This window comes from Larimichthys crocea, chromosome XIII (genome assembly GCF_000972845.2).
Source record: "Larimichthys crocea isolate SSNF chromosome XIII, L_crocea_2.0, whole genome shotgun sequence".
In the NCBI taxonomy this organism is placed as follows: domain Eukaryota; kingdom Metazoa; phylum Chordata; class Actinopteri; family Sciaenidae; genus Larimichthys; species Larimichthys crocea.
The window spans coordinates 45994636-46020097 of NC_040023.1; the positions used below are offsets into that span (position 1 = coordinate 45994636).

The following is a 25462-nucleotide window of genomic DNA, read 5'->3' on the forward strand; positions in this document are numbered from 1 at the left end:
CTTTATTTACCCATAAAGTTGCACAGTATGTCAAAGCACTGCCTTTCTGGAGTACCCCAAACACCCAAGCTGAAAGCCTCTGTTATGTAGCTTGTAGTTCAATCCAAGCTGATGGAGCAGTTATTGAACTGAATGAAAGGCGGAACCCCCTCAACATTCAAATGTCTCTTTCTATTACCTGTGGTCCTTCGTTTCCATTAACACCCTGAGGCCCAGGTGGGCCAGGTGGGCCAGGAGGTCCTGGTGGGCCCTACAACAATGACATGACCAAAAGTGAAAAAGAACTCTGTGATTTTCTGAAGAAACTGAGCAAGGAAACAACAGAAAGTTTGCAAACAAAGCCATGGTTATCAGTCAGGACTACTGGCTGACAGATCAGACCTGAGGCCCAGGCTGCCATGTGTTTATTGGAGTTCCTGGAGCTCCCTGGAAGGCAAAAGTAGTCAAAATCAGAGCAGCACAGGTGCTTGCACTAACAGAATATACAGAAAGTGCACAGTGAAGTAAAGTATAATAAAACAAATGTGGGAAATGAAAATAACACATATCACATGTATGTTTTTATTAATATGTCTCCCGTGGAGTCATGATAAAACCTCTGAGAGTGTGTTTAACAAGTCAGTGTGTTTTCAAATTCCTGTTGGATAAAAATCCTCTAGAATAAAAACTAATTATATGTCTACATGTGTGTACTCACAGGTCCGCCAATGCCCGAGTGTGCTGGGATTATGCAGTTGCACTCTCCAGGTGCACCCTAAAATATACATGAAAAAAAAAACAGACCCAATAAAATAGCTGATGTAACACTCACAATGTAAAGTGTGGGCTGCAAGTCCTCATTCAACATTAAAACCACTCTAGTTACTGTATTTGAGCTTTAAGGACTCTGAGTAGTTTCGCTAAATCCTGAAATTTTATGAATAACAGAGACAAAACTTCAGGGGATGAGATGCTCTAAACATTTTTATACCACTTTGTGAACATAAATCCATGCATTACATGGACTAAAATCTCAAAGAAGTACAAAAAATACAATGTATATACAATATTATGATGCAAAGAAGGGTGTAATTCTCTTTACAGGTGGAGCAAACATGATATCCCCAATTGCACATCTTCCCTCACGACTTTTCTCACATCCAAGTCAGGTTTTTACAATATATCGCTCTTCAAGATATCTCCAAACTCTGTATGGATAAACTGAATAAGGATTCTGAAAATGTTACCTATTTTGCTCATCCTCTTTTTTCCTCTGTATCTGTGGGCTCCTGTCCCACATCTCACACCCTCCCAACCCTTAAGCACTGCCTCCACCGCTTCTTCATCTCTCCCACCCTCTCAGTGACAGTCTGGACTGGTGGCTCTGATGAATGCAGTAATTAATAGTCTCACACACTCTCTCTCTAAGGCCCCGAAACTCCTCTTGTCTGCCAGCAACAGTACACTCGTCACCTCCGCTGCTACTCTCTTCGTGCCCCGAGGCAGGTGTGTGTCAGCGCACGTATGTGTGTGTGTGTGTGTGTGTGTGTGTGCGTGTAAGGCAAGGGGGTGGGGTTGGGGGGGCTGTTGAACCATCTCTTGCGATTACCATCTGTTCCATCCCCTTATATTCAAACCCCTCCAGATCCCTTCATCCAAACAAAACGGTAGACTTACCTTGTCCCCCTTAGCTCCATCAAGTCCCTGCAAGAGAAGGAGACAGCGCAAATGCACACACACACACACACACACACACACACACACACACACACAGACAAACACTTAGTTACTCTTGCTTTGTTGTTCCAGAAGAAAGCTCACAGGGCACTAAGCTGAGCATAGATCAGGGGACAGAGGATGAGATGGGAGCAGACACTGCCTCTGTTATGGATCGAGGCAGACATCCTTGGTTACAAATGATGCCTAAATCAAGGACAATTCCCAAAGAAGCTTAAAGAAAATTAAAATTTAGAACAGACGCCAACACAGAGGCAACAACTCATGTTTGCAACTGAAATTTTCTTTAGCATCTCTTCAAATTGTTGATCCACACGCACAAAAGCATGCAAATGCGGCACACACTTAAAACAACAAAAGGAACAAAACAACTCACAGGTCTACCATCAGCTCCTGGCAATCCTTGAGAGCCGTGGGCTCCATCTTTGCCCTGTTGGAGAAAAAATAAACAAGAAACAGTGCTTGACAATCCAACAGCGTGACACTGTATGCCTTTATGCACATGCAAAAAGATACATTTATGTCCTACCGGTGGCCCTGCTACTCCAAAGCCAGGAGGCCCCTGTGGTCCTGGAAGCCCATCATCTCCTCTGGAGCCCTATGAATAGAAAACACTTAGTTTCATTGTTTCAAACTAAATGAGGTACATTTTCCTGCAACAATAATCTGAGGTTCCACTTCTCTAGTTTATGCTACCTTTTCCCCTGCAGGCCCAACAGGTCCAGTCAGTCCTATGGCTCCAGGAGGTCCCTGCACACGCACACACACAGATTAGACCAAGATCTAAGTATCTAGTGTAGAAAAAGTAGGACCTTAGACAAATGAGGAAAACTTACTACAATTCCTGGGAGTCCTCTTGGTCCTTCTTCACCCTAATGCATACATTAAAAAGGCAAAACAAACAGTAAGGGAGGTGGTTTAGGTTGTCCGATGAGGAAATAAAGAGTGGAGAAAGTGGGGTAGTAGGGAAAGACTGGCTTTCTCATGTCAACAAAGCAATGAAGCTTGCACAATGAATCAAAGGTTTTGAGAGAGAGCAGCCCATGATTATGTCTGGATAGTTATTTACAACCTTGTGGATTTATCTGAGAGGCAGGAAATCTTTGATCGGAGTTTACAACAGCACCACATCCATCTAGGAGCTATGTGTATGTTTTGCATGACAGAATGGCATCAGATGTCAACTTCAAACTATTTTACTTTGTTCCAGATGTATTTTTTTTAAAGAGACAACAGCCTTACTTGTGGTCCTGGAAGGCCGACACCTGCAACTCCAGTTTCTCCCTACAGGGGGCACAAGACAACAGAGATGAGAATCTGTCAGTGATACATGAGTAGACACAATGCTCCACATGTATTTATATACATGATAATACAATAAATGGACATTCACACCTTGCTTCCTTTGGGACCGGCAGGCCCCTGCACACCTGGTAAGCCTGGTTTTCCCTGAGAAGAAAACATGTAAGATGATCGTCAGCAATTCTCATAGGACAGAGACCTAGGAGCAAATAAATAAATAAATACATAATTCCCTCACATTTTTACCAGGTTTCCCTTCTCCTGGGGAACCAGGTTCTCCTCTCTCTCCTTTGGGGCCAGGCACGGTTACACCATCACCCACTGCAGTGGCCAGAGAAGGACAACTGGTACAAGCCTCACCCTAAAAAAAACAACAAATCCAACACAAAGAAATTACTTTCAGTCAATCTTTTTTAAAGTGGGAAAAAAGTGGGACAAGTGGTATCTAAGATATGATCTGTAATCTGATGTCTCACAGGGTGGAGGGACTTCTTATCTCAATCGTACATGATCTGTAATACTGGGATAAGGGCTGTTCAGAAAACATGACTTTTGTACTGTAACAATTGATGCAAAATAAGGTGCAGAACAGGTCGTCTAATTTAACAGTTTTTTAAACAGGTTCTCTGTACCTTCTCTCCCTTCAAGCCCATCGGTCCGTCACGACCGGGCTCTCCAGGCAGTCCTGGGGCTCCAGGAGTTCCATCCATTCCCTTATCTCCTGGATCTCCTTGTTCACCCTGTTACAATTCAAATATAATAATGAGATCCCCCGACAGTCAACTCTATGTAATACATCTGTCACAGTGCTTACATTAAAAGGTACATTAAAGGTTGTTTTTGACCACTAGTAGTGCTATGGGGCAATGTTTTTTAGTGCCCCCGATTGCACCAAAAAATGTAAAATGAGCTGACAAAGGAAGTTAAGAAGAAGACTGCTAGCAAGTAAGCAGGGACGTAAATAATGCAGGATTTAAAGTATTAAAAAATCAGCTTTGTAAATGTTTGATGAGGAAGGAATGCACTCGGCATGTTTGTTAGACCTCAAGGATACACACAATGGTGAGAAACACTGAAAATAAACATAAGTTTTGTTTGTTTTCAAGAAGTCTCCACAGGGAAACTTTACTTTCCCTCTGCAGTCTGTTCTCTAGCTGCTCTGCTGATATGAAACAAATGCATTACTTTAACTATTATTGGCTGATTTGAGTTTCTCTGTTTTATTATGAGATTTATTTAACTCCGCACCAGAAATTCCTGTATCAGTCTGGCTCTGCTCTCAAAGTGAGACTGTGGGAGAGTTTCAGTGTAATATAAAGCAGACTAGCTCTGTTGATGGCAGATTTATTTCCCAGTTTTTGGGCTAAAGTAATGTGAACGTTCCAAAAGATAGACTTGCTGACCTGAAATAAAGCAGAGCGCCTGTGCTCTTTTGAAATTTTATTGAATACCATGTGGGGTGATTTTCCTGCAGACATCCTTGGTCCCAGTGGATGTCAAATTAGTTAAGAAAGTCTAACTCTAAAGGCCACCAGTGACTCTAAATATTCAATATCCTCCAGGTTAGGACTGTTTTGGGGTTGTGGACACTGAGTTATTTAAAAACTACACAAAATGCCTGAGAGACATTGATTAATTGGTTTTAATTTCTCAGCTGACATCAAGGCTGTTTAATATGGTGTGAATTTGGTGCTGGGTCATTAGAAGTACACATGATGTGTGAAGCTAGATCTTTATAGAGACAGGACACTCACCTTGTCTCCATGTGTACCAGCCATACCTGGTGGGCCCTGTGAAAGCAAACAAAAGGTGATGTAAAAATGCATGCAGATACATGATACACATGCAGGTACACAGCTCATACACCCACACTCAAACAGTGATCTGCATGTATTGTGCAATCCTCTCTCTCTCCATTCAGGTAAAAATAACTGTTGACATAAAGCTAACCACAGAGGCACACAGCATGTAATTGGGAGGGGTGACAGAAGCCAACAGAGATTTATTACACTTAGTAACAATTCTGCGGTGAGAGGAGAATCCCTGCATATCCTATTTGTACAATAAGTATTATGGTTGGCTCCTTCAGGTGAAATCTTTCAGCGTCTCACACTTTTCAATCATCCAGATGCTGCTTAATCTGTTTTACTGTGGCAACAAAGTAAGCGTAGGAAGATGTTTTGTAGAATTTGTATGAAAAAACACACAAAAAAAGCAGATAATTTTTAAGTGGTAGTTTATGCAGCATTATAGACTTCTGCTGTATGACAAAACTGTTAAAGAATTCCATCAAATAATGTCCGTGCCTCTGCAGGAACTTGGTTGTAAGCCACAATGCTTTTCCATGTTCATTTAGTCAAGTTGTATTTGGGTTTTAAAAAGGAAATGCACAGTCATGGGTAAAATGAAAGATAAAATGCAATAAAAGCACAATAACATAATATAAAATATAGGATATACAAATGAAATCACTCTGTAAGATTAGACGTGAAGTCAATAACTCAAACATAAAGTGAGTTATCAGTGCAAAATAGTCTTTGGTTCTTTAGGGGTTCAGAGAGCATCATACTGCCCCCTAAAGGAGGGATCAAGAAAGTTGAGAGGCCCGAAACTTTCATCATGTGAACTCTAATGACAATCTGAATGAATCTGTCAAGTCATAATGTGTGTTTTCCTGTGTTTGTAGTATGCAATAGGGCTGGTAACATTCCCCAGAAATTGAATTCGAATATTAGTCTTAAAAAATGGTCCGAATATCGAATATATTCGAATATTCTTAATTAATTAATTAATTAATTAATTATTTTCCCCCCGCAGAGAATAGGACTTGTAACAGTATTGTAACAGTACCCCGTTATATCCAACAGAGGGCGTTGCACTGCCAAATGCCAAGAAAAACGACCAGTGGTAGTCAAACGCTGATTTATTTTCGGTCTTCAAACTAAATCCAAGCGTCATGTTCAACATGTTACATTTAGTGTAACTTCAGTGCAATTTATGCAAAACTGTACTGCTCATCGGGATCACTGGTGTGTAGCCTGCTCTTCATTGAGGTGGGGAGCGGGATGGGGTGCTTCCTTGTTGTGTCACGTGACTGCAGATAGCTAGCCTACAGGTCAGTAAGGGACGCACCATGGGACACAACGGAGGAGAATCAATGCGCGCGCTGCCCTGAGCAAATAGTAAATATTCGAATATTCATTTTTACGTTCGAATATACATATTTTTATCATATTCGAATAATATTCGAAATTCGAATATTAGTTTACCAGTCCTAGTATGCAATGTGAGTGCAACAATAGCATCAGTCATTTTTCATGATCTTGTGACTCCCTGGTTTGCAAACAATGTAAACACTTAGACAAACACTTAATAAAACCACGTACCTGGGTAATTTTGTGTAAATTTAATATGATTTAGCTTCCTGATATTCTTCAAGTGTTTCTAACAGAGCCATCTCACCTGTTTGCCTTCAGCTCCAAGACCTGGAGGACCGGCTGGACCGGGTGGACCTGGAGGGCCTTGTTCGCCTGGTTTGCCTTTTGTTCCCTCTGGCATTTTGATGCTGGCGGGTCCGCTACCAACCTCGGCAGGCTGGCACACACCACACTCGCCCTGGTGAAGGGCAGGGAGTCAAGAAGGTTAGTTTGCATGACAGTCAAGCCAAAGCATGTAAATAACAACAATGTATATACGGCTGTGCTTACCTTCTCACCCTTAAGGCCCGGAAGACCAAGACCAGGCAGCCCTTGATCTCCCTGTCAGAAGATAAATATAATGTTTAAGTGGCATATGAATGAGTACAAAAATGGTGTGATCAGAATATATGCAACTATAGATTGGTTTCTGCTTGCTCATAAGCTCTTTTCATGATTTTCTGTAGCAGAAAATACAGATTAAATTCTGTACTGAGAGATTTTTTTTATATATGAGGGGAGCTTTACCTCTGGCGATAGGTTAGTCAACTACCCACGTGCACGATCATCCTTGATTGTTTTTAAAAGGGGAACTCTGAAGCCTTGTCCATCTTCCTACTCTAAATTCATTGAGGTTAAATTCCAGAAAGCATCACAGTCAAAGTTTATCACTGTACTCTCTTGCCTTTGTGCCTCTCTGTCCATCCTTGCCATTGGGTCCCCTCGGTCCAGGTTTTCCCTGTCGTGTGGACACATTTCATTTAACATAACTGAATCAGGATGTGAAGCGAAACATTCTGCTCCAAAAAATGTTTTTTTTAGAAATGTAAGAAATCTGAACTTACCGTCTTACCATCAGCTCCTTTGCTGCCTGCACTACCCTGCAGACAAAGAAAAAAAATAAATTACTACAGTATCTGAATGTTCAGAAATTGATAAAAATGGACGAGTCTTTTAAATTGATAATTCACATTTCATAGGAAGGAGCACCCTACAGGCAGCTATGTCAAATGATTTTGGGTTTTCACTACCTAAGCTTTTCACTAATAAGTTCCCTGCTGAGTAAAATCCCTATGGCAGGCAGTTTTGGGCCCTAAAATTAGCTGCTGTGATTATCTTCCTCATGAAGTCTATTAAGAGTCCCATTCAGCAACCTACTGAGTGAGTTCCCCTTACGTAAGCCTAGTCTGCTATTGAGGTCACCTACTCTCATTCCTGTTCCTATTTTATGTTACTTACCTTCTCTCCTCTAAGGCCATGTGATCCTACAATACCTGGCTCCCCCTGTGAAGCAGAAAAAGCAAACGATATATCATTTTAATGAAGGTGCTTATCACTGCTCGCACATGCGAGCAAACACACTTACGTTAACGAAATCAGAAACAGACATATATTTTTTAAAAAAAAGCAAAACAATTACCCAATCGGTTTTCTTCTATGATGTGTGTTATATATCGTTTCCTTCCAAAGTCAACCAGATAAGACTGTTTGTTATTGTTTTCACCTTGGTTGTGTTTATGAGAAACTCAAACCGCTCTGCTTTTAATTCAGCATGAGAATCACATTAACTCTGTCTATATACATCATTACTATTACTCTATCTGCATTACAAACACGCTTACTTGCTCTCCTTTCTGTCCAATCCCAGGCTCTCCCTTCTCGCCTTTCTGCTGCAGGGTTTGGGTCATGACACCGGGGAGGAGGTTAGCGGGCAGCTCTCCGAGAGTGGGGCATACTGAACATGGCTCTCCCTGAAGCATGGAGACAGATCAGGGGTAGGTCAAAGATGGTCTCCAAGTATTTTCTTTTACATAGAATGACTCGTCCTGGTGCTTTAAGACAGCTGCAACTAATGCTACATAGAGGATTATGTCTACAGGCTAAGCAATAAATGCAATGTTTAGCTCACTAATTAGGGTATTCCATCTATATGACAGCAGAGCAAAGCAGTCTAAACAAGAAATAACTTAACCTCAAGTCTAATAAAGACATAGAGCTGACCTTTTCTCCTTTGGCACCATCTGATCCTGATTCTCCCTGCAGAATACAACAAACAAACAAAAAAACATCCAAGAAGGCAAATTAATTCCACCCCAGCCTGGTGAACATGTTTGTTTTGAGATCTCTCAAAGATGCATACTGACAGAAGTGGAGTATATCAGTAATGTGTGAGTGGGTAGGTGCATGGTCTTGAGCAGGTTGGCATTTAATGCAGACCTACTAAGGTGGTAGTGTGTAGGAGTTCTGAATGTGCAATTTGGTCTTCTTTGTTTTGTGGAGTTTAGTTCGGCTAGTTTGCTGGTGTGTGCCTTAGGGGAGAGCCTTCTGCACTGCTGACGTTAGCATATCTGATTGTGTAGGAATTCAGATGAGCGCGTATAGGTCACGCTTCCACAGAATATGAATGAACCATAAGCTGTAAATGAACGAGGGGGAACATTATACCTTCTGTCCTGCCTTGCCGTCGACACCTTGAAGCCCCTGGTAAATTTTCAGGAAAGAAAAAAAAGAACAGAGGAGCAGAGGAAGTGCCAAAAGTAAGACTTTTGTTAGTTCAACTTTGTTTGAGTGAGGTCATATGCCCCCTCCCATTCTGTTGCTCTACAATCATCCATAACCAGGTATGACAGATAGATGCTGACATTATTGGAAATCGTTGCACAGAGAATCTCATAAGGCTCTAGATTTATATTCTTTTCCCCCTACAAATCATCCCCCATTTCACCTGCTGGGATAAGTGGGAAGATGCAAAATGAACAGAAAGAGAAACACAGTGCGCAGTATGCTGAGTCCTGACTCACCAGAGAGAGAGAGAGAGAGAGAAAGACACGTTAAGATTATGTTAACAAAATGACCTTTGCCTTGAAGAATAAACTTTTGACAGCATATCAGGCTTTCTCTCCTTGAGCAGCTGCAGCACTGTGATAATTATAAGGGCAAATACAACCCTACACAGTAAAAGTAAACGTCATGCCTTTCCTCCAAATGATAAGAAAAGAATAAGAAAATAGATTATCAAGTGCTCAAGGTTCAGTTGTCAGCTACAGCTCAGACTGTGTCTACGACTCCTTAATAAAACATGCAGCAAGATGGTAAAAATGTTAAACCGAACATTCTGTGCAGGCTCAGAATGCATTACAGTTTGACATTATGGTCAAACTCTTGTACTTACCGGCAGTCCTTTCTCCCCTATCCCCGGTAAACCAGGTTCCCCTTTAGGGCCTGGCTTTCCTTGAAGAGCTACTGTGTTACCCATGTCTGCAGGCAGCACAGGGCACACTTCGCATGGGTCACCCTGAAGATTGAGCACAAGTCAAACACAATATGAGGATGAGAGAGTACACAGGCATGCAGATGAACAGATTACAGACAATGTTTATAGGTACCTTCTCTCCTTTAAACCCTGCTGGTCCTCTTGGTCCCTAAAGAAACAGAACAATCCCAGTCAAACACTGATGTTTGAGCTCACAGTTTGAAGACTGTATATTGGAATCTCATGAATACATTACCGAATATAAATCAATGTTTAAAAGAGTCTCTTACTGGATCTCCTGGAAATCCATCTTCTCCTGAAGGTCCTTCATCTCCCTGTTGACACATTTTACTGGATTAGTCTCACGAATATTGTTAGAGTTACCCTGAAAGCCACATTTGTTTTTAACTTGTCGACTACGTAATTTGGGGTTTTGCTGTCCTAAGGGTGGTAATAAAGTGAAAACATTAACCACACCAAAATTGAGTTATGGTGTTAATATACTTTAGAACAGCGGTCCCCCATAGTACAATCAACTGAGCTCCAGTACTCTTTTATCACCCACCTCAGAATATAAATATACAATTGTTTCAGAAATGCTACACCACTAACTATATACAAATGGGTATTATTACAGTTACAATGTATAATAGGCCCAAGTTTTGCAAAACTACCACTGCAGGTATGATCAACTGTTTAACCATTACTTTTAGGTAACTACTACAACTGTTTAACCATTACCTTTAACTACTTCAGCCTTCAACCAATATTTATCCATCACTTTAGCAAACTATTTGTTTCTTTAAAGTTTTTATAGACTCTCAGATGCAACATGGGGTTTCAGCTGACTCAGGTTGATAGATAAGCATCACACTTAAATGGGGGGAGGGTGTTCCAAGTATGAACCTACCTTTTCTCCTTTTGCACCACCTGGCTCACCAGGAGGGCCCTGACAGAAAACAAAACAAAAACAAAAGCCTTTTAAATGCATTTCTTAAGATGCTTTCAGGCTTATGTCAAGGCCAATGAATGCTGCACCAATAGAATATATCTTGCCAAGTCCTGCCCTGCACTTCTAAGAGCAGCATCTAATAAAAGTACTTTTTGGTCAAACTGAGACCATCTGTAAGACAAGTGCAAGAACATTAAGATAATTAACTAAATGACTCCATCTAAGTGCATCCAGACTTCTTTATCTCCTCTAGAGTTCTTACATTAAAAAACAAACTTACTGGTAGGCCTGGCTTTCCAATGCCTGGTGGGCCTGGAAGTCCGGGCTTCCCTGGCTCCCCAGCCAATCCTTCAGGACCCACATGACCTGGTGTACCCTGTAAAAGAAAGTTCAACACAGCTCTATTAAATCCAGACTGAACTGAATGTGTGTGACAGACAGGTTGATGGTAGAAACTCCCAGACTTAATGCAGACAGACCTTCTGTCCCTTGGGGCCGACTACACAGACGGACCCTGTTCGACCCTGGGAAATGGTGACAGACAGACAGCGGGAAGAGACAGCATCAGTACAGGTCAGTGACATCATCAGTGTCAGTTCAAAATAATTAAAGCAGCTCTACAGAAATCGAATTCCAAAACTTCTTTATTAATTGTTAAAGACACCTGTTGATTTGACATTTAACAATTTTAAATAGAAAGAGAATTGTAGTCTATAAGATGCATTATCTTCAGTGGTGCATATGCACTATTTTCTGGCTGCCTGATTCAAGTCACATCAACAAGCACATTCATATTCACAATGTCAGATGGATGGGAGGCTTAAGAAAATCTATCCTCCACCAAATCCATCTGTCCACGACAAGCACTTATCCTGGTGAACAGCTAAATGTGTGCGCGCCCGATGCCGAAAAACCAGGGGAATATCTCAGCGCACACACACGATGTAATTTGTTCCTCAAAACTTTTCATGCGTCTACAGGATCACAGCGCTGAACAGGGAAGATTATAAGGTTTAAGTCTTCCTGAATAGGCGTCTGCCTGTGTGAGAGACGAACAGAACAGTCAATGAGGCAGCATTGATTGTGCAAGCTTTGTTGCTCTGGCCTAATCTAACAGGCATTAACAGGCCGACTTAACGCCATGAGAGAGAGGCAGGGGGGGAGAAGAGATATCAATGGGAGTCTAAGCTTTAAGAGTAATACCATATAAGTTTACTGAATATACGCTCCTAGCCTGATAAAACTGTCTGTGTACATGGATGTGTGTGTGTAGGCGCATTAGTGTGTTTGTGAGTATATGCTCACGTCATCATTTGCAGTATTAAAATACACGCTTTCATTTCCGAAAGACACTTAAGATAAGATAAGATATAAGACAAAGTAAAAGACCAAAAAAATGACAAAATACAAAAACACCTACATCCTTTCCTGGAGTGCCTGTGAGACCCTGTGGACCGAGCTCTCCCTTCTGACCTTTTTCTCCCTAGAAAGAGGAAGAACAAGAAAAAAAAAAGGTGAGAAACATACAGAGAGAGAGAAGAAGAAGATGTGAAAATAATAAGGGGTTAGAAATTAATTAGATGATCATTAAAAAGTCATATAGTCATTATTCATTACAGGAAGTTTCTTAAAACTTTCACCTTGTACCCAATAGCTTCACCCCAGTTGGCAGGCTGCACCTGTGGGGAGAAAGAGTAGAGACATGGCCTGATCAATGCCCTGGCTCTATAGACACATACACACACACACACACACACACACACACACCACTGAAGCATAGCAAACGACACCGTGACCAATCAGTACCCTGTGCGGACTACCAGCTGGATCCATATGCTCCATTCGCTCGAACACACACACTTAACCGAAGAAACAATCAATACTATGCAAGCAATAATCCAAGGTATACATGCATATATATGAATTAGATGCATTAAAATTATAGATATACAGTATGCATGCAAACACAGGCACAGATTCAGTAAATCAATGACTCACAGGTAAATAAACATGCAAAGCACACACTCTGGGACTCATACTGGGACTGCGTGCTTGAAAACTGAAGGGTTAGCAGGGTAGGGAGGCTGTGGGATGTGATGCTGTAACCTGTAGCAGAAGATTGGCACTCACCGGCTCGCCTTTCTCTCCCTTCTGGCCCCTGGGTCCCTCTGTGCACTGAGGTTAGAGAGACTTGGTTGGCATGTGTTATCACAGACCATACTGTGATCATATTGTGGTGCATGCCAGAAAAAAAACCAGACAATGCTTTTGTGCAAAATGAGCAACACGCTTCGAGAGAGACAGAGATGCAAGTTACTTACTGGACCTGAATGGGAGCCAGTGCAGCCGTCACCCTAAGATGGAGAGAGGGAGAAAAGAAGAATGATTGCTTGTGGGTGAGGAAGTGCTAAAGAATTCATATCAGTTAGGTAGTGGATTGGTCTATAGCCAGCATGATATTAGACTGTGTGTAAGATTGAGTACTGTTCATGTCTGAGCACGTATGATGACGTAACACATTCCACCGATATTAGTCTTACTACACACACACTAGGATTTGTATATCTTTCATCTTTTCCCACTCACCCGGTCGCCTTTTTCCCCTTTCAGCCCAGAAACGCCACCGAGATTTAGTACCTGCAACACACACGTGTAAAGTTACACATTCTGCAGTGTTATAGTGTTGAAATTCTAATGGAAAGAAGTGAAAGTAAAGATCAGTGATCCTTACATTTTCTTCCCTATTCAGGAGTAAACAACCAGCACACTACAGACAGACACACAGACACAGAGAGAGAGAGAGAGAGAAGTACTTTAATACTGCATTTGATATTCGCTGAAGCAGTTGTGTCTGAGTAAAAAGGAAGCTTGTGAAGAGTTGTATTTTCTGTAGTCACCAGTTGGTGGCACTGTTACACAAAACTAAACAGTGGGCTAAACCTCTGTGCTACAGTATGCCATTAAAAAGGATGAGAGATGGGCCAAGTGGGCATACACACACACATGTTCCCACATGTTCACACACATACACACACGCACACACACCTCCCATGGGAGATTGAGATCAATAGGAATGTCTGATTCCCACAGCACAGGAGTGAGCAGACCAGCTGCTCTTCACAGGAGGGTACACACACACACACACACACACACACACACACACACACATGCATACCAAATAAGGAAGGAAAACCATTATAAATAACTGAAGCATTTTTAGCGGAAGCGAGCAATTAAAGCCAAATCCCTCACCCGGTGTTTCTAGGAGTCACACCGGGAATTTTTGCATATACTGAAGCAGCGGTCTCAGCTTGCTAAGATGACGAAAGGGGAGCTAGTACCAGCACAGAGACAATGTGTAATTCTCCCTCCACCCCCCTCCCTCTTACGAGCTACAAATCTATCAATGGCTGGCTCGAGTAGCTGCAGTGACGAGTCACTCTTTCCGAGCTCCTGTCTGACCGTGGGCTTAGTCAAGCCCTCATATAGTGCCACTAAAAACCTCAGCGGCTTTGCCTTTGTTGATTATTCTCCATGTTCAACTTTGAAATGGAAAAGTCAGACTGCTGTTAAAGAGCAACACACTGTGTCAGATTGTGCATTATGAAACAGAATGAAATATCTTTATAGTCGAGCCCACTTTGCTGTTACCACTATTAATTAAAATGCATGAACTGAAAAAAATGGGCAATCTCTAAAGATCAAAAAACACTACATTGTATAAGATATTTTCTCTCTCTCTCTCTGTCTCTCCCTTTCCCTCCCTCCCACGTTTCCCTCTTTGTCATCTGTGTGCTGGACTATTGGGACATCCTATGACCTCCCTTTTTGTTTTTACTCCTGATTGTCAGTGCCTCATTCCAGATGTTTTTGATCTGGATCTTTGTCCTCCAGAAGATTCTCCCTCTCCTCTCTCTCTCTCTGCCCACTCCCCCTCCCCCTCATGCGCTCTTGTACTCTTGAGAATGAAAGAGAGAATATCATTTTAAGGTTTTATCAGTTTGATACCATATCATTTGGCGTTAGCATTCGCACCTTAAAGCTGCAACTGTTTTTTGGCCACTTGGGGGCAGTGCAACAAACTGCAAAATATCAAAATATTATTACTACTATAAAAGTGATCTGACAAATACATTTTTTTTTAGCTTTAGTTAGCATTAGCTTCTAGTTCTTCAGCTGAAAAATGCTCAGTTATGTTCACCAGCTAGTCCCTAGTCTAATTGCTAGATCGTGCTGTGGAGCTATTGGAAATGTTGTTTGCAATAACCTTTTGGGTTTGTCATTGCAAATTACCCCCTTTATCCTACACATAATTATTTTATTCATTAGTAATATGTAAATATGCATATGTGCTTTAAGTTTTATCCTACACATAATCATTTTATTCATTAGTAATATGTAAATATGCATATGTGCTTTAAGTTTCTAAAATTGGGATCCAAGTATAACATTTAAAATCTTGGCAGAAGTATCCTAATTAGTGGTGTCATATTAAAAAATGTAACATCCAAATAAATATGCTCACTTTTTGACATCCATCATCCCAACACACAGGCACTCCTTCTACATTATGTATGCCAACACCTATGCTCATTTATTAGCGTAAACATCTCAAAAGACATGCTGACTTTTTGGCACCAACATCCTGTCAGTGAGCTGTGTTCTTTGGTTTTAAACATCCCATTGGGGATGTTTTTTTGGCATTGTCTCTCTAGCTGCCAGGCATTGATAGAACAAGTGCAGGACCCAGTACACACTAATGAAAATCTAATATCAGTATAAGCACAGGTTTTAAATATATACAAAAACAATTACACTCAGGGTTTATGTGTAAGTGCCACGGTCTCAAATGCATCATAACTTACTCTGCTGCATGATCTAATGGCAAAGAAAGTTGATGCTGGCATTTCAGTTATGGAAGAGCTCTTTGTGTTAATATATTCCCGCTTGTGGAGCTGAGCCTTTTGACACGTAACATTAGAAGGCACTAATGTAGCGAGAACAAACTATAGAGGAATAGCTGAAGCAGCATGACATGAACACTGCGATGAAAATTGGTTTATGACTTAGCTTCAGGATTGTGCAGCAGAGGCCAAATCTCACTTATTACCATAATCACATTATCACAAAGGCCTGCTTGGCGTATTTGTTGCCGTTTGTATCGCAGTGAATAATATCAGGTAACACTATCAATTGATTGCTATGGGTACTATGTCTTTATTTACCCTCAAACGAGTGCTAGCAAATTAAACTCACGGAGCAGAAGAAAAGTCACTTTTGTTTCTTTGCAAGTGTTTTGCCCCCAGTGGCAGGGCAGGCTATGTGCTCCAACCCAGGTAATAACCTACATTGGAGGAAGTCAGGGGAGGCGACCAGCTGCATTAGTAAGCACACACAGGAGCAACATAATGAAGCGTCTGGAGCTCTGTATTCTATTTGTGAACGGAACATGCCTATTGTAGGTGAATGACAAAATTAATAGGCAGCAGCAACTCCCGACTGAGACTCAGCGCATAATGAGGTGTAAATCAGTCCTCGGTCAGTCAGCAAGCTGGAAGCAGAGAGGGAGGAAGGAGGAAATACTATAGAGATGGACTATTTCTCTTTCTAACCCCATGCACAACACACACACATAAACTCACAGTATAAAGGTGCACAAACACGTGTACAGTACACACATGTGGCCTGCATATTGTGCTTGCAGTACAGTCCCTATTTCAGGATGTACTGGGTTAAAGGAAGAGGAAGGGAACACACTGAACTAGTAGCCACACTGCTAAGAGTCTCTACTTTACCTAACCTGCACGTCTTTGGACTGTGGGAGCTTGACGCTTGCTTTGAGGCGACCTTCTTGGTCTGAGCCTCTGTGGCGTCCCAAAAGTCTCATTAGAAATTCAATACTGTACTGTGTGTATGTGTGGGTGTGGATTGTGAGGCTTACTTTCTCAGCCAGATCCTTGGATGCAAAAATGTCCTGTTGGTAGGAAAGACAGAAAGAAAACAAAGAGAAATAAAACATCAGATACATTTTTTTTCTTTTTTTTGAACATCTCAAAATTACTCCCATACCTTCGCATTGGTCGACAATTGGTCTATGTCTATGTTTAGAAGCAAATTATTCATAGTTCATGACTGAATCTCTTGAAGATATTCTGGAGGACTGGTAGCAGTTGCGTTTGAAAGTCCCTACAATATCAACACCATATGATATGATGGCATAGACAAGCTGTTGTTTTCCTTTTGCACGACTTTGCATCCCTTCAAATCGTATTGCCATTACAATTCATTGCATCAGATACACAACAAAGACAAAATAAGGGCCATCTTGGCTTCACACACGGGTCATTAACAGATATTCTTTATTCTGGAGGAGTGGGGAAAAAAAGAGATGAAAGAAGATGATGAGAGAGAGGAAGAAAGAAAAGTACTGTACCTCTTGAGCCCAGAGGCAAATGAAGAGATGGACCCTGCTGTGCACAGAGTTACAAATCAGACAAGAAAGTCAACAACAAGATACATGAAGGAAGGACTTGGAAACTGAACGAGAACAATTTGTTCAAGGTGTCAAGGAGAGAAAAAGAAAGATTTTCAGTAAAGAGACGAAAGGAGAAGACATTTCAGGGTTGGTTATAGACTTCAACATAAAACGTTGAAGTAGAAACACACTGACACCCATAACACAAGAAGCCACAGGGTTTTTCCGAGGACTAGGTGACCTTTCAACTGGGAAAGCAAGAAAAAAATAAGTTTACAGCGTTGGAAGTAGCAGTGTAAGTAAGATTTACCACACCTCAAAAAGGCAGTACTGCTGCGACCCACACACACACATACCTCTGCACCAAACCTGATTCGACTAATAGCTGCAAACACATGTTTAACATCACCAGAAGATGTGGCGTGTTACGGTATGCCAGATAGATTAAGTAAATCCTGTAATCCTCACTGCAGATTGAGGGAGCAATCATTAAAAACTAACTCTGTCCTGTAAATCTTTTGTTGAAACCAGTTTATTTTGTGCATGTGCGATTCCTTCGCAGTTTGGACATGGTGAGGTAAACATCTCCTGCTCTGACTGCAGATGGGCGGGACTGCTGCACGAGGACTGGGCCCGTTCTGAGTGCTTTGGGACAGGGGAGGGGCCCACGGCAGCACCCACTGCTTGTTGAGAAGAATAAGAACAAATACAAGTCTCCAAAAGTCTCAGATAACACCAGAAAAAGTTGCTATATTTGCTAGATCGCTATCAAGTCAGAAGGCTCTGAACACTTGCTAAATATAAAGCGCTGTATATAATAATATAGCGCTAAATAAAGTCGCTCACTGCCTGTTTCCAGTCTTTTGTAAAGCTAAGTTTACCGCTTATGGTAGCCTTAAATTTACCATTATTTCTCAGCAAAAAGGCAAATAAGTCTGTAAGTACTACACTGCACTCTTAGAAAAGATTATCAAATTTACAATGGACACAGAAAAAACAACAAGATCAGGACCTGCCCTGAGGGTGGAGAAACATGGAGATATGGAGTTTCACCGATAGTTGACCCCAGTTCACTTCATAATGTATATAAAACACATTCCACGTATGCTTATTTTAATACGCTGTCACTCGCTTAGTTTCAAGGAAGCAGTTCTATGACTCGGTAACATCTGGCCTGCACACTGGAATCTTGGATTACATTGTTTGTTTACTGTGTACAAAGCTAACATACAGATAAAAATAGATACAAAGTACTCAAGTTAGTCTTTGCATGTGTGAGCATGTGCATGTGTAGTTGTGAAATAGAGCAAAAGAGAGAGGAGACAGAACAGGTATAAAAACGGAGAAATGAGGACAGAAATGTATCTGGGTTGGATTCATGGCAGTTACGTATCTGTAACACAGTAAGGAGGAAAGTGGTAACATTATTAGGCCTGGAATATTGTGTCATATACACATAGTGAAACACTCAATCCGCAACAACTGAGAGAAGGAGAAGGGGTGAAAAGAATGACAGGTAAGAGAGAGAAAGAAATACAGAGAGAGATGGCATGCCTGAGTTATTGTAACCGCATCTGGCTGAAGCCGTCTATGGGATTGATTACTGTGTCCTAAAGTCTGCCAGAGCTCTAAGTTAACACCAGCACTCCACAAGACAAACACAAGGCCCTAATGAATAGATAATTGGATATAGATCCCATTAATATGAATGATGAAACAAGCCGGTGTGGAAACAAAAATAAATTGCCTTTACGTTATACTGGACAAACTTCATATATCAGACAGCACTGAAGCACCATAAAAAAAATACCATGGAAATTTGTGGAGAAACTGCTCCCATGTGTTGCATAAGGCTTTATTTGTCATGCATTCGACACTGCCCGCGGACACTTTGAACGATTGTTACCAGCAGACTTAACTAAAATGAAGTCTTATAAAACTCATACTGCAGCAGAGTAGAAAACGTGTTTTACCACAGCAGAGTTTCAGGGGAAAACAACTATGCCATTTTGTATAAGTCCTGCAGGCCAATGTTTTCTTGCCTGCAGGAGCATCTAGGACAACTCAAAATGTCTCAAGAACAAAGCTATTTGAGTCCAAGTGCTTGTCTGTGTCTGAAATTGTTATGTCTGTGTCTGATGGGAACCATGTGCTGCGATACCTTATGATGGAGGTGACAGTGTCTGTGGAAAATTTCCCCCCCAATTTATTACTGTTTTTTAGTGCTTGTTAATGATTTGTGATTTATAAAAATGACTTCAGTGTAGGTAGTGCATTTTCAGTATGTGGTGGGTACGCTGATTTACCTGGTTAAAAGTGTTTTCCAGCAGGTCATTTTCAGCAGCACGGCGGCTCTTGGGAGCATCTGGTGGACACTGCAAACACACAAAAAGGCATAATTTCAAAATTTCACATGAAACATGCAGTTCTACTCTGGGGGATGCAAAAAAAAATCTTCCATAAATAAACCCAAGCTTTCTGTGCCGCTTGTTGTGAGTCGAGCTAACATATGAATCATCATTTGGCATACAGTAGAGAGCACCAGAACTATAAAATATACATATTTCCTGTTTTATTCTTATACCTTACTGTATATTTTCTGTATTTACAATATATTTGTGGTGTTATTTGTAAAATTTAAAGACCCCTGACTTCTGGGAGAAGTCTCTTCTTGTAGGAATATGTATCTAAAATAGCCATGATAGTGGCCCTGTAAGACTGTAGCTGAGGCTTGCTATCCCTTGAGCCATGCTATTAACATGGTACCCATCCAGAAGTGTTTGTTTGAAATGATGTTTTCTAATTCACACATCATTCATTAGAATGACATGTACATTAATGACATGTTAAAGAGAACAAGACCATTTGTAGCGGTGTTAGGTAAAATGTCACATCTGAGAAATCCAGTAATGCAACATAAGTTCCTATATAACATGACATACTGCAGTCAGAGCAAAATGTCAGAACTATTGGTAATCTTTCTTTTCTATTATGTTGCAAGAAGATGCAGCCATCATAGGCGTGTGAGCATACAGATGAGTCTCTAAATATGTGCACACCTGTTCCTGCACTTCGTATTTCAAATTCAAATGCAGCTTGGTGGGAGCCCTGCAGCAAACCTGCCCTAAGTAAAGAAGTACAAGTTTCCTTCTTCAGAGCTCCTCATTCAGCCCTTCTCACCACATGTGTGTCCTTTTCATTTGGTAATAAAAATGACATGTGTACTTTGTACTTACAAAGACGTAAGCACAAACACCCTGGAGAATTCTGAGAAAAGGTTGGCTGAACACAAAAAGCTTAAAAATAAACCTCATAAATGGCTGTTTGTAGTTCTTTCATTAACTGAACAATCACTTCCTCTGTTTTAGCCGGTCTAACATGCTGTTGTATTTAGGTCCAGTGAATCTGTTTTCTATTTTGATAAAGGTATTGTCTGAGCCTTGCACGCAATGACTGCACAAAATCACAGATCAAGTAAAGAGGTACAAAGAGGAATATTAGGAAAAAGAAATAGTGTAGAAAATTATATTTCTGGAGCTGCAAGAGAGAGCAAGTGATGCTTTCAATTAGGCTTTTAGTCACACTTTAGGAGTCCAAACAATATTAGCAAACTGCAGTCGATGTGACATAATTGCACACAATGGAATTACCCTAAGTCCTTGTCAATTTGTATACATAATACCCTATGTTAAACAAAGCCTCTGAAGAATATTTTAACTACCATAATAAGACAGGCTTTTTCATATTTGTGGAAACATAAGTCAAGTAATTTAGAGTGCTCTATACTGATAGTCCTCCCAAAACATCTAAGGTGGACGTTTTTTTCTTCTTTCTAAAAAGAGTTAGAAGAGAAGAATTGAGCGTAACACATTATGAAGACAAAGTGTTGCTGATTAACAAGTAAAAGTCTCTAGACCAGAACAAATGCAGAGCCTGTTTATGGTGTTTAATTCTGATGAGGCAAACTCAGCTTTTCTTGCAGCTGTCGCACAGTAACCTTTCAGCAAATAACTACGACTTTTATTGGGAAGCAGCTGCAACAAGTGTTGGGCTATAGTTACGGGGGTACGTTTAGATTAGGTTTAACTGAGGTAAGAATTTCTGTAAAGCAGGCGCCTATTGACTGAACGAGATTTGTTTGAGCCTGAAACCTGCTGGGAAACCATTTTATAGCCACAGCAAAACCTTTTCCTGTGATGATGTTCCAAAATTACACCCCACCTTTGCCCCATGTCAGGCCTGGGGTTAGACCAATAACTTGGAGTAGCAAGGGGGCCAACTGCCCTTTTGTGCTGGCCAAAGAAGTTCAAGCCCCTTGTTGAGGAAAGTCAGCACAAAGCAAATAGTCAGTGAATACAGAGCAATTGCAGCTGAGCATTCATACTGATCTTTTTATATACAGTAGTATAACATTTTATTATATGTATTTTATTTCTGGCCCAGGGTTAGATGAAAAGGGTCATACCAATCTCAGATTTGTTAAATACTGTATACAGCTACAGCCAGAAACCTATTTTGTGCTGTTTAGAGTTGAGAATTCAGTGTAAAACAGTCATGGATAGTCACAAATTAAATGTTATTGTTAATCATTGTAAGCAAGTGTTTTCAGTCTCACCCGTGCCCCTGGTATGTCACAGCAGGCCTCCTGAATGGCGAGGAAGGGGTCACAATACAGCATCACCTGCTGAATGTCCATCTAAGAAAGAGAGGAAGAGAGGGTTACTCATTTAAAACATAAATAAAACTTCATAGGATCTCTGGTTAGATTGTTTTATAATATAAATAAAGGTTGAATGAGGCAGTAAACTAGCCAGTTAATTTCTCATTTATATAAAGTATTAGGAAAGCACCGTCAGGAGGTTTCCATGGAGTGTGTACATGTGTGTGCATGAATGCATGAACACTTCCTGCACAAACAAAATACCCTGCCTGCTTTCTAACTAGGCCAGTTAATTGATCGTCAAACTAAGTGCCCAGATTACAGGATCTATTCAGCATTAATAGTCCCGGCTCACTACAGGTCTATTCTCCAAGGTAGTCCGCTTACTTTTTTAATCAGGACTGAATGAGATTGCCTCAAAAAGCAGCAACCTCACAGAACCTCAGGGCCATAGCCCTGTGCTCTAATAGGTACATACAAACATGATTATACAAACACACACACACACACACACACAAACACACACAGACAATGAATGAATAATTTCAGTACGAAGGCCTTAATGGGTGGTTTGGTCCATTAAAAACATTTCACTCTGTCCATCCAACTGGAAAAGTACCATTTCTTCATACAGAGAAAGACCGAAGGTCAAAACACTTTCAAATAGTAAGTTTAGGTGACATTTACAATGCAAAGCTTAACCTTGATCAAAGCTCTTCAAAGTCACACACCTTTCACCTTTCATTTTAGTATTTACTTGTCAACTTCTGCATAGATCCATACCTGCACAGGCTCAGCATTTGAAGCCCGAATGCCCAGCAGAGTGTGTCCATCAGTGGCCAAAACTCCACGGGGCTCCAGGGGTTTGGTCTCTATGGAGCTGCAGTCTACGTGGAGGGAAGCGGCTCCTTGTTGAATGCTGAGGGCTACCTTGTGCCAGCGCAAGTCCATCAGGGCCTCCACTCCCTCTCCGGTGAAAACGCAGCTCACCAGGTCAGCTGTGGTGTCTATCCCTCTGGCACGTAGGGACAGGGTGCCATCGAGACCGCTGAAGTCTACAGAGAGCTGGGTTTACGGGGCGGATATGTGAGAGAGATATGAGGGGTGGGAGAAAAGTGATACATGAATATGCACAAATGCTAATTAAACACCAAACAATGTGTTCAACATGCCAATGCGTAAGAAAAATGTGGTTGTCTGACTGGCAACAAAGAGTAATATGTACATTCTGCTACCACCTAACAAAGCTGTAGAACACAGTAGCAGAGATGAGGTGAAAAGGAAGACATATTAATTACACACACGAGCAGTACAGCCAATCAATCACTCCTAATGAGGCGACTTGGCCTCCATCAATCATACACATTGAGTATTTAAATCTGGCCTCAAACTCTTAGTGATTATGGGGACTCTGAGGGACTCCAGTGCTTCATCATGGAACACACATGAATAACAATGAAGGTGAATGAAAGAGGAGAGCAGAAGATGATCGAGGGATGAGCGCCAGAGAGATGGGGAGCGAGAGAGAGCAGGATCAGATGAAGAATAAAGAGAGGACAAAAGACGCGTGGAACGAAAGCGAGCGAGAGAATTGAAAAGATGTCACGGGGAAGAAATAAATCGAAGGAGAAAGTGGATGACTAGGCAAAAGAGAGATGAGAGATGGAAGGAAAGGGTAGACAAAAGGTGTGATGAACAAAAGGTGAGAGATCGGGGAAGAGAGAGTCAAAGGGAAGGAGACAAAGCTGGTGATGAGGAAACAGAGAGAGTGAGCTGCACCTGTGGGTATCCCTGCTGATCAGATATCTGGAAGAGGTAGACGGTGTCTCTCAGGGCGGATTTCTTTAATGCCAGGGTGAAGATCAGGGTGAACTCCTCAGGTAAGCCATAAGGAAACACCTGACTGGAAGACAGAATTTATAGAACACATCACCCATCAGTATGTGGCAGCTGTGAAGCAGGAAGGTTTACGTGGAACTCAATTTTTGACACTGTGAAAACAGTTTGATATCATCAAGAGCCAACAAAAAGATGCCAGTGAACATCCCCTCCATCCACTTCACATTCCTTTCTTCTGGTTAGGGTGATTGCTTTTGCAATCAGCGGCAAATCAAATGCCAAATATGCCTTTAAATAACTCCCTACCACACCTACACATCACAGTAATCAGCCAGTCTACAGTCTGGTACCTCTATGAACAGATATCAGCATAGGAATGCAAAAAAATACAGGCAAGGAAATATTTTGGTGTCAGTAATGATTTGAAGTGAATTTTTAATCCGTAATCCATTTGAAGTTGTAGAATTTGAAGAGTAGTATAGACCAATCATATTTGTGCGGGCTTTGTTTATGTGCAGGTAAATTGTCCATGTGGACAGAAAAACAGGCAAAACACATGGCTGAAAGGCAATATCTGAATCCATCCATCCAGCTACCATCTGACAATGATTTAGCCTTTATTTGTATCCGAATTCATATCTGCAGATGTCTATTTGCCATAAATGTGTCTTATCATAATTTGTGCTTGTCAAGTTAAACAACAGGAAGTATCAGCTGTGGAAACCATTATCTCAATATCTACTGACGACAACAAAAGCTCTGAAACATTGGCCGTTGTACTCTAAATAACTGACAGATAATAGGTAATGTGGACAATGTGTTCCGAGATCGACAGTATGAGAAAATTTAATGATCTTCATCAGCTAGGTTTGACAGTCAGCACCACCTCCCACTGCATACAGCTGTTCTGCATTTGTGTGTACAAATGCAGGTAAGGGGATACGTGTAGGATAATAAAAGTACGATATATGCGCATATGTGTCAGGGTCCATGTGTCTATGACGTGGATCTGACACACGTGCGAGGTGTAAAAATTTAACTCCAGGACAATAAAAAGCTAGAAGCCCTGAAAGCTGACATCATCTTCAATTAAGCTTTTGACAAATTAAATTTTGGGTATCCTTTCTTGATGTCCTCTTGAGTACAGTGACAAAGTATTATGTGTGTTTCCTGTGTGAGCGTCTTTATATCATCTGCATACTTATTCTTTCCCTATTTTCCCTTTCTTGTGCATCGTGTGAGTGCAGCCAGCAGTGCAATGCAAAGCCTGCTATGTTTAACCCCCTGGCATTAATTTTCATAGTGGATACAGCCCAGCAAGCCTTATCCCTCAGTTTTGGTCAAGGGCATATATATATATTTAAATATATATATATATATATATACACACCATACACACACACACACACACAAATATTCGGTGCATGGATGTGTGGAGATGTATTGAGAGATGAAGGGTTCACAAACAAACCCAGTAAAATGCATGCTCACTGAGATGGTGAGCACTTTGAAATATTTTCTCCTGCTCTTTTTCTTTCCTTCTCTCTTTGCACACAAATACACACACAAGAATTGTTGATGCTGGCAGCTGGTTTCCCACTCCTAGAAGTGGGGTGACAGTGATTTATGACTGAGGGAAGATCCAAGGGAAAACAGCCAACTACAGGACGTCAAAACAAAGGGAGGCTGAGTAGGAGAAAAGGTGAAAAAGAGAAAAGTTGAACCTGGAGACCAGGAAAGCGAGGGAGAAAGAAGACAAAGAGAGACAGAAAGGGAGAGAAAACTACAGTACAGGCAAAAAATTCGAAAATATGAAAAAAAAATAAATAAATCAAGATTGATAAAAGCT

General features: G+C 41.1%; 1 protein-coding gene across 3 annotated transcripts in view; it reads right to left on the reverse strand.

Annotated features, from left to right (window-relative positions):
• col16a1 (collagen, type XVI, alpha 1) overlaps positions 1–25462 on the reverse strand; it is a 60950-nt gene that overhangs the window by 17064 nt on the left and 18424 nt on the right. For 2 of the 3 annotated variants that reach the window (XM_027286134.1, XM_027286132.1), the window contains exons 5-42: positions 23554–23677; positions 22558–22839; positions 21730–21810; positions 19421–19489; positions 16581–16613; positions 13371–13406; positions 13226–13276; positions 12961–12993; positions 12770–12814; positions 12280–12318; positions 12060–12122; positions 11119–11163; positions 10920–11015; positions 10598–10636; positions 9978–10022; positions 9821–9856; positions 9607–9729; positions 8880–8915; positions 8436–8471; positions 8057–8185; positions 7674–7718; positions 7280–7315; positions 7120–7173; positions 6726–6776; positions 6481–6633; positions 4773–4808; positions 3651–3758; positions 3257–3379; positions 3112–3165; positions 2959–3000; positions 2553–2588; positions 2413–2466; positions 2246–2314; positions 2093–2146; positions 1657–1683; positions 698–754; positions 382–426; positions 179–250 (exon numbers count right to left, since the gene is read on the reverse strand). In XM_027286134.1, coding sequence (XP_027141935.1) covers positions 179–250; positions 382–426; positions 698–754; positions 1657–1683; positions 2093–2146; positions 2246–2314; positions 2413–2466; positions 2553–2588; positions 2959–3000; positions 3112–3165; positions 3257–3379; positions 3651–3758; positions 4773–4808; positions 6481–6633; positions 6726–6776; positions 7120–7173; positions 7280–7315; positions 7674–7718; positions 8057–8185; positions 8436–8471; positions 8880–8915; positions 9607–9729; positions 9821–9856; positions 9978–10022; positions 10598–10636; positions 10920–11015; positions 11119–11163; positions 12060–12122; positions 12280–12318; positions 12770–12814; positions 12961–12993; positions 13226–13276; positions 13371–13406; positions 16581–16613; positions 19421–19489; positions 21730–21810; positions 22558–22839; positions 23554–23677 — 2557 coding nt within the window. The remainder of the gene's footprint in view (positions 1–178; positions 251–381; positions 427–697; positions 755–1656; positions 1684–2092; positions 2147–2245; positions 2315–2412; positions 2467–2552; positions 2589–2958; positions 3001–3111; positions 3166–3256; positions 3380–3650; positions 3759–4772; positions 4809–6480; positions 6634–6725; positions 6777–7119; positions 7174–7279; positions 7316–7673; positions 7719–8056; positions 8186–8435; positions 8472–8879; positions 8916–9606; positions 9730–9820; positions 9857–9977; positions 10023–10597; positions 10637–10919; positions 11016–11118; positions 11164–12059; positions 12123–12279; positions 12319–12769; positions 12815–12960; positions 12994–13225; positions 13277–13370; positions 13407–16580; positions 16614–19420; positions 19490–21729; positions 21811–22557; positions 22840–23553; positions 23678–25462) is intronic. The other variant, XM_027286133.1, reaches the window with a different exon arrangement.